Genomic DNA, 15,231 nt, shown 5'->3' with positions numbered 1-15,231 from the left:
AGAGGGTATACCTTTGTAATAGACACAATTTCCCCTCTGATACAGAAGGAGTGCATTACATTAAAGGATTGCTTTTGCCTCCCCTTGATATATCCTTTAGTACAGACTAATAACATTGAACTTCTACAAGTGTTGGCTATTACTGTGGTAAGGCTTTCATTGCTGAATTAACACCAGAACATATCACAGGTGGTGAAAACCTGTTAAACAACTTTAGGCTGCACAATCTTGGTTATATACTGTCAATTCTCTTCTACTCCAGTGACCTCTCTAAGGCCCCGTGCTGAGGCGCGCGCAAGCTTACCAGTGAGCCCCTGCAGCCGCAATGAGAGCGGCTTTAGCAGGGGCTTGCGGAAGCGTGTGTCTTAACAAATTTTTCGTTTCTGCGCTCACAGGAGCGCAGGGCCGGTCACGTGAGCGGTTAGCCCAATGAGGGCGAACCAGCTCCGTGACGTCACTGGCCCGCCCCCAGACACGCCCATGGATGGGGCTCGCTCTAAGGCCAGGGAAAGCACCCGCTTTCCCTCAGCCTCAGCGCGCCTCCGCACGGCTGCAGTCTCTATGGACTCAGCCTAAGTCCGGACCTATGGACATATGGTAACATACTGTATATGGATTTCTGTTCTATATTTTTTGTAACTATATATTCTTGTAATAATCGTTTAATGCAAAATAAGTTTTTTTGTATATTAAAGCCAAACTTTAAGAAGCGATGCTTTGGGCTCTAATTGAACTGGTTGCACGGTTTGTAGAGAGTCAATAACATTTTCGGACACATTTTGCTACAACAGATTTGTGTGTGTTAAGTGCATAGTTCTTTGTTACTAAACAGGGACCTAAGATATATAGATTTTATTTGCATATTTCTTGGGTGGTGGCAGTGTATAGATATGATTGCAATTGAGTAAAACGTTAATATGAACTCATTGAAAGTACCTTGCGCAGGACAAAGGTGAGTTGGCTAGAGTAGCGTGTGCATTAACCCTGGTTGCAGATTCATGTGCTCACAAGTGTGCTGTCCGTGAGAGATGGTATATTGGGATGGATTAAGGGGAGATAGTGTTCATTTGAGGGATCTTTGCGGAAGGTAAAAAGTGGGCCAGCTAGGTTATGTGCTCACAGGTGTGCCGTACGTGACAGTATTAACAGTTCTGGATGCTCATGCCATTAAGAAGTAGAAGTACTATTTAAATATTCCAGGTGCATGGTAATGGTCAGTATATTATATTGTGTTTCTGTCTGAAACAAATTTTACCATTATTGAGAAAGATGGGATAAACCCTATTTGGTGCTGCAAACACTTTGATGTAGCTTGGAATGTCCATGTAACCATAATAATAGAAAAAACTGTTGAGGTATAATCATAAGTAATGTCCGGAATAGAAGAAAGTAAGACGATGATAGTCCATTCAATAAGCCTATTGTGTGTGAAGTAATGCGACAACCACCTCACCTGAAGTCCCACTGGAGATGACAGACCGCGGGGAACGACAAGATGATCCGTGCCCTCGTGGGATGAGTCCGGCGATAACAGACCCCCTCTCACGGGTGCTTGTGTCACCTCCTGCGGTTCCGCTACTGATAAGTGGAGTCCCGTAACCACACTGGCAAAGAAGGACCAAACGCTGCTGCAAGGGGTATACTCACAATGCAAAAAACAGCTATATCCCTGAACACGGAAAGCATGCTTCAATACCGTTGAGTATGCAAAAATAAAATGGGTGAAGAGTAGAGCACAGTGAATGAAGGTGAGGGCTGGAGGCAAAACAAAGTTAAAATAAACTATTTATTGTGCATATTTTTTATTTTATTCATTGATGGTCTATATATGTTTATTTTATGATATCTACCTTATAATCAATTATTTATTGATATATGTTTGTTCTTGGGGTTTTCTTCGGTTTTTATATTCTACACATTTGTTTTTGTTTGGTTTAAAAAAAAATTGCATTACATCTATCTTATTACTTTATATATTACAGTCTAGTTGCTCTGCTTTTTTTTTTGATATTGATACTTTATATATTTATTGTTTTTCAATGTGATGATTTTGTTGTTTTCTAAGTAGGCATTTTTTGAACTTGATGAATCACCAAACTCTGTAGTAATGGTCAGCTGTCTGAATGTGATCGTACCCAATAGGGGTTTGTGTGATAATGTGTGCATAATTAATTCAATAATCCTGAGGGCGTATTTTTTCTGACTATCCTTTACTTAAGCAGTGTTTAGAAGAGAATGTGTTACTCGTTGATAAAGCGCCTCCACGGTGGGAAGCGCGTCAGAGTATTTTAATGTGTGTCCTTATGTTTGGCTAATATGCCCAATAAATAGTTTGTTTTAACTTATTTTTGCCTCCAGCCCTCCCCTTCATTTGCTGTGCTTTACGCGTCACCCATTCTAAATGTTACCATTAGTTACCTTAATGAGAACATCCAGAAAGGATAGCTGTTGTCTACTCCATGCTATAATAAAAGGTATAGCAGTATCCAGTGAATTGATATAATCAAATAAAGTCCACGAGCTTCTAATGTGTTCCCGTCCAAATTAAAAACACCTAATTGATTAATCTAAACTATTTATAAATGTTCTTAGCATATTGAGAATGATTGATGTAGTTTCATACGTGTCCACATAAAGATTTGCATATGAAAGGACTAGATTTGAGCCAATTGCTATCCCTTTTATTTACAGATAATATTGCCTCTCAAACCTGAAATCATTTTTATGAAGCACACAATGCTGGAGTGATAGAAGAAACATCAACCAGTGGTTCCCCTCATAAGCTTGTATAAGAACCAGTCTAAAAACTTCCATACCAGCTGTATGTGCAATATCTAACTACAGCCATCATGACAAGAATTTAATTCTCTTTTAAATCACACGTTCAGTTTAGATAATAAACCAAACAGGTCTTTGATGGAGGATAACATCCTGAGAACAGAGTACTGCAGAAAATAATTAAAGTAATTGTAAACGTGGTTGACTAATGGCAGCTGTAGAAGAAATGGAACTACCTGATGGATTTGCTAAATCCTAACAGATTTTCGATTAGAAATAAAAGAATTGTTTTCTAGGACAAACATTTTCAGAAAAACGATGTAATCATTTGCTGCAAGGTGGCTGAATAAATAATGCTGTAAGAAAAAACTGCTTGCGCTTTATTTTTGTATCAAGGACTTTCTGTTGACACTTTTCCTAGAACATTTTAACCCCCTTAGCATATAGTTTTTGCTTGAATAGCAAATGTGTGACAATGACTCATAACAATAAGATAAGATGTTATTGACATATGTAAACTTGTGATACATACTGGAGTGTTCCATGGTACGTCACAAATGCCTATAAAAGCTTATGCACTTGAAACAATAAACGAGAAGTAGCTGAGAAAAACAACTAAGTCTCAATTATTTCTCCCGGACGTCCGAAGATTCCATAACAGCACAGCACACTAGATCGTGGGTGTTCCTCCTGGGAGGCTCTTGAACCAAGGAGAGGGTCGCTTCCATAAGGCGGAAAGCGGGAAATTTACAGATGGTGTCAGAAGTGGGATTCAGTGCCATTGGGGTAAGTACGTGATATTATTTTGTCCGTATAAACTCCCGGTGTCCCTGAATCCCAAACTACCCACATTTAGTTATACCTCCTGGTTAAGAGTTAAGATAGTCTTATATGAGTAAAGAGTCTCATATAGTGAGTCTGGGTTAGAGTTCCCGACTGAAATAATAATAATAAATAAAATAAAACTATCTAGTGTGCCTGAGGAAACTATATTTGTATGTTTTAAGGTGCATAAGGCTTGTATCAATTGCATGTAAATAACGCGGTGCCGCTTGTGAGAAATTGTTAAGATATAGGGTCTAACCTAAGCAGAAATGACAAAGGGCATAAAAGTCAGAAAATCAAAGGTAAAAAGGGTACCCCCGAGAAAATATGGGGTCCAATTTAAAAGCGGGTTAAAAGTCCCGACTGATTTAAAAAAAAAAAAAGTAAAATGGGCAGACAATGCTGGCCGAGTGATTCCTATTTGCTGTCAAATTTTTAAATCTAAATTTCATTGCTTTCAATCGAAAAATATTGAAACATTAAAAAAAAAAAAAAACGTCAACAGAAGGTAAAGAGTCCTGTCTGTATAATGGGAAAGTCCCCACTGTAAAACAGGGGGTTAAAGTATAAAGCCCTGTATGTATACTGGGCTGTCTATTGGGACCCTATATCACGTATATTTTGATAATGTTATATTGTATTAAGATACGTTTAATTTATAAGCTAATCATGGCTAATAACAAGTAAAATGTTGTCTGGAAGTAAGCCAGACAAAATAAAGTATAAGACTAACAATAACAATAAGAAATGTGTTAAAACTGTTAAGAAATGTGCTGCAGCGTGTGTCAAAATTGCAACTTTGAAGTGCTGCCAACTGAAATTTTTCACCACTCTCAAAATGCATATTTGCCCCCTGCCCCTACGGCACCGGGACAATTACCACCTCCATAGGTAGCCCCAATTTACCCCAATGAGCCCCTTAACCTTTCCCAGGTCACAGGCTCTGAGGTATTCTCCGATGAAGAAGTCTTTATGGCTGCACGGGGAACCCGAAAGAACAGTCTCCCTAGACCACTTCCTATTGACAAGCCTACCAGGCAGATCGGTACGGATGGGGAGGAGACAGACTCTAGGCAGGAATTAACCCCTGCCAGGGACCGTTCACAGGACAGGGAAAAGTCAGAGGACAAATCAGAATCAGATATTGACCCTGTGGCACAGGCATTTGCAGGTCCGTCTACCAACACATGGGAAAGCTAGGAGAATGTTGGCAGAACGAGTGTGGAATGTTTGTTTAAGGAATAAAAATAGTGACAGAGATGGTTTTGTTTTTGTTAAACTGTTATTAGTAGATGTTAGAAAGTCAGAGAGTCAATAAAGGCAGAGAATATAATTTTTCCAATTTAATAACTGCTGCATTTACTTTTAACATAATGCAAGTGAATAAGGAAGAAACAGTAAGTAAATAAGGAAGAAACAGCAAGTGAATAAGGAGGTAAGAGCAAGTGAATTTGCCGATATATTATTGGAAATAATATAGGCATATGGAGGTATTGAGGAAGTAGAGATGAGCGCAAGACCACTTATAGTGGCGGCTTTTGTGAAAGGTTTACAAGCAGAAATTGTGACGAGAGTAGAGGAAGTGTATTGGTTGGAAGCATAAAAGATTGTCAGGAATTGCTACTGTGGTCGAGAAAGCAAATGAGCAGGGAAGCTACAGTAAGAAAGCAAAGGCTCTGGAAGAGAAATCTAGGACCCAAGAGGGGTCACATGATAGGGTTAAAAGAAAGGACAGTAAGTGTTATAATTGTAAAGGAGACAGGACATTTTGCCGGTAATTGCAGTGCAGCCCCTCAGAAAAAGAACCAAAGAAAACATCGTTGATTTAAAAAAAATTAAATAAATATATATATTTTTAGTAGATGGTTTTTGTTTAAATCAAGATGGGTCTTCCCCGCCGGGATTCATAATCTCAGGTTTACTCAAGTGTTGTAAATCTCAGTAGAAAATATGTTTTAGGTGTAAGTTTAAGGTAGGAAAATTTGTTTTTTTCCTCAGAATGTTTTTTTAGATTTTCAGGTATAAATATGGTAAAAAGGTTGTTTGATTGAGTAATCCCTGTGTGTTTCATGAATTTTACCTGAATGAATCCCATGTGAGAGTTGAATCATGGTTACGCCGGCTTATTACATGTATACAAACTACCATCCCGAAAACTTGCAAGGTCTTACAAAAATAAGAATAATTAATTGCTTATGTTGAAGTTTAATTTTTAATGGTGTACACCCCCACTACAGCACAAACTAATCAACACTGGGCAAGGGAGAGTTTGACTAGTTATTGAGAAGAGGATAAAGAATGGGCAAATGTGGAAAAATCTTTTGATTTTTACCATTTTTTATAATTAAGCCCGGTCACTGGTATATTTTAAGGATTTATTAGTTCTGGCCAGACGATACATTTTTAAAACCAGAAAGACATCCTTTTCCAACTTCTCTATTTCCATCTCAAGAAAGGAGAGAGAGAATCAGAATAGCAGCCCAGACAGCCCCCCATCTCAAGTAATAAAGAATGTGCAGAGATACATTTACATTTCAGACACGAAAGTTAACTGAAGCTCTGTTGCGACTAATTAGGTTTAACTGTCGTTTAGGATATGATAATAAAAGAAAGGGACATTTTTATTAATATAGTTTGCAGGCAGGATCAAACAGTTTTGCATTGCCTTGTTTTGGTTTTTTTGTTTGTATTATTTTTTGTTTCTTTTTCTGTGTAACAAGTAACTATAAACTGTTTAAAGTATATGTTGAGCCTATAATTTTCTGTTTAACAAAAATCCAGTTTTAATTTTTGAATACCAGTCATAATTTATTCTGTATCGGGATGTGTAAGGAGCTTCATTTTCAAGCTGTTTCAAATTGTATTGCACTGTATGTTAAATTTCAGTAACATTATTTTTTTATTATTATCTGTTTTGTTCCAAGGTTTTGGCAGGATGCCCAGAAAGTTCTCAAGTTTGTTGCAATCCTAGAAATGGACAGTCTTAAAATCTGTGTCTATAATTTTCATGTTACAGGTTGTTCTCTCAACAAACCAGATGTTATTTTGTGTTTTTTAAGGTCTCTGTCAGAAAACAATAGCAGATTATAATTACATATTCAATAGTGTTTTGAGATTTTTAATGTAAATTTTATACCCAAAGGTTTCAGGTTAGTTTTGCTACAGATCAAGCAACTATATTTAGTTATGTTTTAAATGCGGTTATCCTTTGTGTAATATTGTTCACATATAATAGATGTGAACAAAGGAGGGGTATTATTGTTGTTTATCATATAGCTGTCTATGCCCAGAAGTTAGATGGCATATATATTACAAGTAATTTAGTTTGGAGTTCTATACAGAATCATTTTAGCCATTTTCTTTTGGTTTGGCAATAGCTGGGGCACCAAGTCTTATGACCACAATGACTGCTTAGTAAAACAATTAAGTAAGTATTGCATGCAACTAATATATTTTTGAGTCTCTCTAGATATATGTCAAATTTGAAAGTGCACCTACTCGAGACGGGGTTAATGGTCAAGCAATTCCTACACCAGCATGCTCTTTATCCCAGATGAAAAGGCCATTTGAAATACTACTCACAACCATAGCCAAGGTGGAAAGGCCTAAAGACACAGCCGCTACATAATAATCACCGCCAAAAACCAACGGAGGAGAAAGACACAGACAAAAGTCTGGGCCTCAACACATGAACTTTGAACTTTTTAATCTTTTTTTCTTTACAGGTTTTATTATTTTAATTATAATGTATATTCTATTAGGTTTGTGTAAGTAGTGTACACACAAAGACGATAGGGTAGTAACAGGTATATTTTGTTTAGTAATGTTTATTTTGTTTTTATTGTTCTGTGTATAGTATATATGCACACTCTTTTTTGTTATATAATGGGATCCTGGTAAACAAAGACCATATCTTATGTGCAATGTAACCCAATGTACTATCCATACCGAATAGGTTGCACCCCAAGAACACAAGTTACATTTAACCCCTTAGGAAAAGGACAATATGTTATAAGACACTTGTAGAACCATATATGAGAAATTGGTTACGAAGGGTGTGGTAATATGAGTTTGCCGTAGGGAAGTTATTGACTTTGTGTTAGAAGGATAGATAGAGAATTACCCTGCAACGAGACCAGGTTATGTTATTTAGGAAGAGTGTTTAAAGGTAGAGATGAGGGATGGGATTCATTGGGACTTGGTGGTTGGATTTGTTCTCTGGAAGCGAAGCTAGCGGATGTTTTTGTATGTGTGTTTGTTCTACTCATTGCTCTCTATGTATGTGTTAAGTACAGCAAAACTTTGGTCCAGAAGTGTGCTGCAATTCCCCACCAACGCTATGCCCAAAAACGCTATGCCTCTTTTCGGTGATAAAGATGTCGGCAGTCCCCCAGAAGAAGAGACCGAAGAAGAAATCAACTGGGCCGATATAATGTCCAGAAAGAAATGAATTCATGCACCATTGGACAACTTCTTGGTCCAGCAGGACAAGGAAATGGTCTCTTAAGGATATGGGGAGGACTGAGAAGATTGGATATGAGGAAGGTGGGAGGTCACCCAGGGGCGTGAGTCAACCACAAGGACAAGTCATCCATTTTGACTGTAGCAACCACTTTGCTGTTTTGCCATTCTGAGTAAATGCAGTATAAAAGATGCGTGCGAGGAGGATGTTTGTGCAGTCGCTCCCAGTAGAAATTAGCCCCCCATCAATTCTCAGAAATCCCTTAGCGCTAGTCATAGAAGAGCAGTGTGAATAGTAATTTTATTAATATTGACATTGTTAAAATTACTAGCCTGTCCTCCATTTTGTCTGTTCTCCATTCTGTGAATTTATGGGATGCAGCAATTTTGAAAAAGCAGAAGCTTGCACCTTTTTATCTTAACAATTTTCAGGCATGATTCCAAGAAGTTGTTTTCCCAAGAAGCAACGGGCCTTGAATTGTAATAGAACTGTAGCTTTATTCCATGGTTCTTAAGAGAAAATAGTTTTTTGCTCATCTTATATATATATTTCTCTCTGACCCCCGCAACACCTGCACCACTAGTTTAGTACGACAAAGTATATCAACAGTATCAAAAATAGTAATTGTCATGTTATGACAAAAGGAGATATTGTTAATGATTATACAAGGGGTAGGTCTCCATTTTGTGTGAAACTCATTATGTCTGCAATTATAACCATAATGAATTTTGCCTTAACAGTCTAAAATCGTAAACAACTTGTTATTGTTATAGTAAACTGCTTATAGAGCTAAAACTTGTTATTGCTATAAGATAAAACTGCATGCGCTTTATTTTTGTATCAAGGACGTTCTCTTGACACTTTTCCTAGAACATTTTAACCCCCTTAGCATATAGTTTTTGTTTGAATAGCAATGTGTGACAATGACTCATAACAATAAGATAAGATGTTATTGACGTATGTAAACTTGTGATACATACTGGAGTGTTCCATGGTACGTCACGGATGCCTATAAAAGCTTATACACTTGAAACAATAAACGAGAAGTAGCTGAGAAAAACAACTAAGTCTCAATTATTTCTCCCGGACGTCCGAAGTTTCCATAACAGCAACGCACACTAGATCGTGGGTATTCCTCCTGGGAGGCTCTTGAACCAAGGAGAGGGTCACTTCCATAAGGCGGAAAGCGGGAAATTTACAATATGTAAGTGCCTGTCTGTTAGTTTCTAATTTTTAGATTTACTCTTGTGGACTTTATCTAGGAAATGCCCATTAAGCAAAGGTACACCTAATGTATTTTTGATTTTTGCTTTATATTAGGTGTGTGCATATTTCTTTTTCAGCTTTGCTGGCACCTACAGCGTTTTGATGGGAAAATTCTCGTGTTGTAACGAAAAACCATGACGGAAGTGACCCAAGCCTCTCCTCTCCTGGTTCGTCCCCTTTGTTCATCTTATTTGCAGATACCCAAACATATGCACCCTTCTTTGTGTTCACAGTCATTGGCAGGGGAGCCTGTCCATATGACTTGGGTATCCCTGAAAGTGTGTGTGTTTTTTTGGGGGGGGGGAGAAAACATTTAGAATAGTTTGAAAATGTTCCACATTTTGGGATTTTTATGTGATCTTTGTGTAACCACTCTTTATCCTGGCCCCAGACTGAGACCTGTTTCTGGGTAGGGGGCCTGGATCCTGTATTTCTGGGTGGTATGCCACATGTTAGCCATTCAAATATCATTATACTGTAATTAATTTAATGTTTGAAGTAAAAGCATATGCAATATGAGACTCATTTTGACCGCAAGGATTCTTGGTGTGGTTAGATTTATAGTTAAATTATGACATACAGTACAGCTGTCTTGGGCTATCTGAAATAGATTCTATGTTTGATGTTTCTGTGACATTGATTTGCTACAAACAACTGTTGGTAAGAAATACATTTGAGGATGATGTAACCACTTCTGATAATCGCTTGAGCTCCTTATATGAAAGATAAAGAGGTGTGACATCATGCTAGATAGACAAAAGTTATAGATTATTCTGGAAAGACACATGGTTGTGCCATATTCAGTCATAATACTTAGCGTAAGAAGTCTGACTCTGGAATATTCTCTGTATAAAAGATTGACAGATTAATTAGCTAGGGGGCCAGGATACCAAGATAGGAAGACACGGAAGGAAGATGTTCACCCAGAGAATGAATGACATGCAATCTCTCTGAAAAAAAATATGACCTATTTGATGTAACCAGCATATACCTACTATTTGTGTATGTAAGTAATAACTTCGGACTTATAAGCATTTATTTTGCATACTAAAAATCGGAATGCAGAATTATTATATGCAGCTGTGATAATATAAAGAAAGACATCTTTCACCACACAAGACAACGAGAGACAAACTACAATGATGTTTGTAATATAACCATTATTATATAGCAAGTATGGATAAACCTTGGGTACCTTGTGACCCGTAGCAAAGGATCACTACATTCATATTAGAACACATCAACATAACATTCCCCATAAACGCAGCACGTGTGTATGTCAGTGTCTGATGCTGTGGCCACCCAGTCCTGGGTATCAGGGCCTATGTGATGGTCCCAGCACACCGTTGGAGCTTGTTAATGCAAATAAATGGAGCAGGTATGTACTTCGCAAAATTCTTCTATACCACTTTTGGCTGAAACCCGTTGAGGGTCCCCTCATGCTGCTTTCACTCTGACGATCTGCTGTTCTCCCTCCAGTCAATGCCCACTCTCTTTAGCGATACACAGACTGGCCCTGGGTCACACACGATCAATCCTGAAGTCCTTCAGGCTCGTGCAAATCTGCCCTTTGCAGTTCTGCCCCTGCACTTCCAGCCAAGGACTATTAGGCTTGTTTTATAGTTCTTGCTGCTGCGCGTGTGGCCGCGCGTCCGGCGGTGCTTGTGCGCGTTTAGTTGGTAGGCTGCAAGTGGTAACGCGTCCGTTTAGGGTCCATGACTCTGACGTCACAGCGTTAGGCCGTGCCGTGATTGGTTCGCAGCGTGGCAGCAGCGCGAAAATACAATTTTATTGTATTTTCCCTGGTCTGTCGCGCCACCGCTCACAGCCTTGCGCGCGGCCCAAGTATAGAAACATCTGGCTAACACAGCCAATTATAATTGACGCGCACACTATATTGCACGCCTTAGAGAGCTCCTTCCTCTCCTGAATCCAGTCTCATTGGCCGAGGCCCTGTCCATCACGTCACATTTTCCTGTATTGGAAGTGGCTCCCTGCTGCAGCACAGCAAGCTGGGAATTGTAGTTTTCTATTGCAGCCAAGGAGCAGTGTACGTGTGTCAGCTACCTGAACTTACAAGGGGGTTACATTTGCAAATGTGCGCGATGCTTATGGCAACTTTGTGAAAGTTGGGGGACTTTCTCAAACTAAATAATGCTCAATAACATTTTTCAGAATGTGTGAACTGGAACATACTGTACTTGCACATTTCCACTACATTTTGCTTAAAACGGCAACATGTTCATTTATGTTTCCAATGGAAAATGTTGGGAATTATTCCCTTTACCAATAAGTTGGATAGGTACAGCACTAAAAAAAGTGCAAACAAAATAGCAATGACGTTTAAGAGAAAAATGAATAAAAATTAAACGGTTTCCTTGAAAAAATGCAATCATCTTTAAAGTGACATTTTGCCTTATTTACTACCTGTGTAAAAATGGAAATGTTTCTATTCTCATTTGATCTGTTGCTTTCCAACCTTTTCTGGTAAGTATTATTCTTTCCCTTTTATCTCTGGTTAATCATCTCATAGCATACAGTGTTTAACCTTCATGTTGCTGGATGTCCGGAAGAACCCCGAGCGCCATCAGGCCTATGGGATCTCAACCATGATCTCACATCAGCAGTAATAACATAGGCGTGGCCAGCCCACGGACGACAAACAGAATCAGAGTCCCGCTCCACTTCCAATTCTATTGTGTGTACCGCAAACGCAATCTCCCCTTAGAAAAGGAGCAGGGTGGTGAACGCCCTAATCTGCATTTTCTCTGCATATTACCCAAAAATGTACTACTGTTGTCCAGCTAGTATTTCAAAAATAGTCTTTATTGTAACGTATACACAATGGAAAATGGGCTGCGTACAAATACTGCAGGGCTAAAAAGGCATAATAGCACAGGTCAGTCCAGAGGAAGGGCCACCTCATGCAAAACGACACCAGGAAGAGTAAACATCCAGCCTTAACCTTTTCCCTGCCAGAGAGGCCTGCAAGGCATTGCTCTGCATGGATGTGCCCCTCTGGCACAGAAAGGGTTAGGGTACAGTGAAAACAATATTTTATTATTGGTAAATAGGTAAACATCATAAAGAGTATGATCATAACTTGTAATTATAAAGAGTGCTATATAGATATGCATTTGTATTTATGCTAGCAAATAAATATACACAGCCTTACACTAAAGCATTCACTTGGAACATGAAATGCCAGAAGGCTTGGCAAATTTAAGTTTTTAATGAAATAGAACGTTTTTTTATTTAGCAACACAGTACATACTATACAGCAAAACATTACCAGCCACCCTGCAGATTGTATAGCATTATGCGCTGCAGCATATTTCTCTCGTGCTAACAATGCCTCTTCAATTTACTCCTGGCCATATGAAAGCTGTTTCTTGTTTACATTGAAATAATTACGCAGGAAACTGACTTCAAGGGCACTGTTATAGCATAAGAAGAAGTACCAGACCCACAGTCACTTCAATCCATTGGTGAAAGTTAAGCTAAGCATTTATTTACAGTAAAATGACATGATACTCTAGTAATACATTAAAATCCCTGAATGAATGGAAATGTCTTAATGACAATACAAAACAAAAATTACGTTTTTTTTAAACAAAATGTTTAGCAATTCAATTAATACACTTGTATTTTACAGTAGATCAAGTTAGGTAGATAAAATACCACAAAATCTTATAAAAGATTGAGTTTGAGTATGAACATGTTGCTCCTTTAGAGGCATTATCTAAACCATTAAAGCATTGCGCAAAAGTGCTATGATCAGTAGTGTGATAGTATGTGTAGGTATACAGTACCATTATGTTTATATTTACAACATTTAAATTTTCATTTGGGAGTACGTTTAAAAATAAAATACAACACCTACCCTTTGTATCTCTATACCAAAACCCCACCTGAAGAAGGCCTTGATAAATGTCTACAGTGTTGTGACTGAAATGTTGATATGTTGCACATTGCTGAAATATTGTATTACTCCACTTTCTCGCTTGCGGATGCTTTGAGTATCAACCAATGAATGCAGGAGACAGACACTGGAGCTGCTCCTGCTCTCCGCTGGCAGAATTGGGTACAATAGGTGCAGCTTGTCTCGTTTGGTACAGGAACCCAAACAAATAGGTACTGTATCTGCTAAACAGGGACTGCTGGAGGGTCGGAAATCACTATCTCACTCTTAAAACATCAGATATCCACATATACCATCTTGCAAAATCAGAAATCTCACGTATACGGGAGTCAAAAAGTTGAGATGACATTTCTAAAGAAGCAACTATATATATATATATATATATATATATATATATATATATATATATATATATTTTAACTTCACCTGGTAAAAAACAATACAAGCTATAAGAAGAATACAACTCAAGTTAACTTAATAAATTATTACATCTACATCATTCTGATAAAGGTTGCTAGAGAATGGCTTAGGCAAAAGAAATGAATGGAAATAGGTTTGAGAAATCTGTCTTTGAGAATAAACACAGTACAGTAAGGTTATGGTGAGTAAAAGTGACAGGACATTCTCCACTGTGCAAGGCACAGCAAAAACAAGAAACCAATGAGTGTATCTGCTGATCTTATGCTGGCTGCCAAAACCCGTACATGTCATACAGCCTATTGGATAAATTGCAAAAAAGGATTCTAGGTAATGACATTCAAATCTATTTTAAACATGGCTGTATCGCTACATTTGTCTGGTTTGGGGACACCAACTCCAAGATAGCTGTGTTGTCTTTTGGATGCATCAGTTTGAGCTTGGTTGCTGATTGACCATTGTGAAGCTGCAAGTGGTTGCAAAGCAGCTCTACGATAGAGGGTTATTTTCACTTTTTTACCCACCAAAACCTTATTGTGTTTTGCTTCTTTGCTTGTCATCACCCAGAATCCCTTTTTGCAGAATAAGGCAGAATAAATTTCAGATGATGGTCTGAAACCCCCCATATGGTGTATGTATCAAGACAAGTGTGTTTTCATGCACTGCTCCATTTCTTACATCTGGGGCAGATTGGTACAAGCCTGAGAGTTATGCCACCTTTTACTTGGCTGATTTTTGTGCGTAACACATAGGGGTAGAATGTGATACATCTCATTCCAATAAGTGCATTGTGTTAATCCTGCCCAACTCCTCCTTCTGACTCTCCTCAAGTCACAATCTGGAGCAGATGGGGCAAAGTTAAAGCAAAGTAGTTTGATACATTGGAGCAAGGTAAAAAAAAAATGCCTACATTTTGCTACAAAATTGCCTTGTTACATAAACCTCTATGGGTGTTATAGAAAAGTAATTGATCCCAGATGGTTCCTATAGCATCCCCATTGGTTCTGGATTGCAGTATGTTCTTCTGTAGGCAGACACAACTATTAATACTGTCAACATGTAAGCAGAGGTAACGGAAAGCTAAAATGCAGTGGCAACTGCAGCTCCACGGTGATCTCCTGTGCTGGGAAATTCCTGGGGAAGTTGATCAAGTCTTTCATATGCTAGTCGCCCATCTTCACCTAGTTGTAAAAAAACCCAGTAAGATGTAGTAAATCATTTGACCCTGGTTGGGCAACACACTGCTCCCTCTGGCAATTCAATTACAAACACTTTTGCTATTGAAGGGTGTTGTACAGTAACCCAGTAACTTCTGTCCTAAAGCCTCCCCAATAGGTTCGGTTTTCAGGATATCCCTGCTTCAGCACAGGTCGCTTTAGAAAATCAGAGGCCTGCATGGGCTGTTGCATACATAAGAGCGGTTGTGCCTCTAGGGGGTGTGAGCTAGCTCTCCTCCCCCCCTCACCACGTGTTATTTTATGAGAAGCATACGCAGGACCCAGCTATAGGCCAGAAAGAAAGTAAAAATGAATGACCAAACTTTAAATGTATTTTATAAAGG

General features: G+C 38.5%; 1 protein-coding gene and 1 long non-coding RNA gene across 5 annotated transcripts in view; one reads left to right on the top strand and one right to left on the bottom strand.

The window, feature by feature from the left end:
* Nucleotides 1–3,145: 3,145 nt before the first annotated feature.
* On the top strand, nucleotides 3,146–13,589 carry LOC142486975 (uncharacterized). Its single transcript, XR_012799097.1, has 2 exons — nucleotides 3,146–9,269; nucleotides 9,409–13,589. It is a non-coding gene; the product is annotated as an uncharacterized LOC142486975 (long non-coding RNA).
* Nucleotides 12,137–15,231, bottom strand: part of RIPOR2 (RHO family interacting cell polarization regulator 2) — a 141,083-nt gene continuing 137,988 nt past the window's right edge. For all 4 annotated transcript variants that reach the window (XM_075585570.1, XM_075585568.1, XM_075585571.1 and 1 more), the window contains one exon: nucleotides 12,137–14,851. In XM_075585570.1, the coding sequence (XP_075441685.1) occupies nucleotides 14,751–14,851 (101 nt within the window). In that variant the 3' untranslated portion in view covers nucleotides 12,137–14,750. The remainder of the gene's footprint in view (nucleotides 14,852–15,231) is intronic.

This window comes from Ascaphus truei, chromosome 2, assembly GCF_040206685.1.
Source record: "Ascaphus truei isolate aAscTru1 chromosome 2, aAscTru1.hap1, whole genome shotgun sequence".
Lineage (NCBI taxonomy): Eukaryota > Metazoa > Chordata > Amphibia > Anura > Ascaphidae > Ascaphus > Ascaphus truei.
Note: the sequence above shows the minus strand (reverse complement) of the source record. Positions and strands in the feature narration are given on the sequence as shown.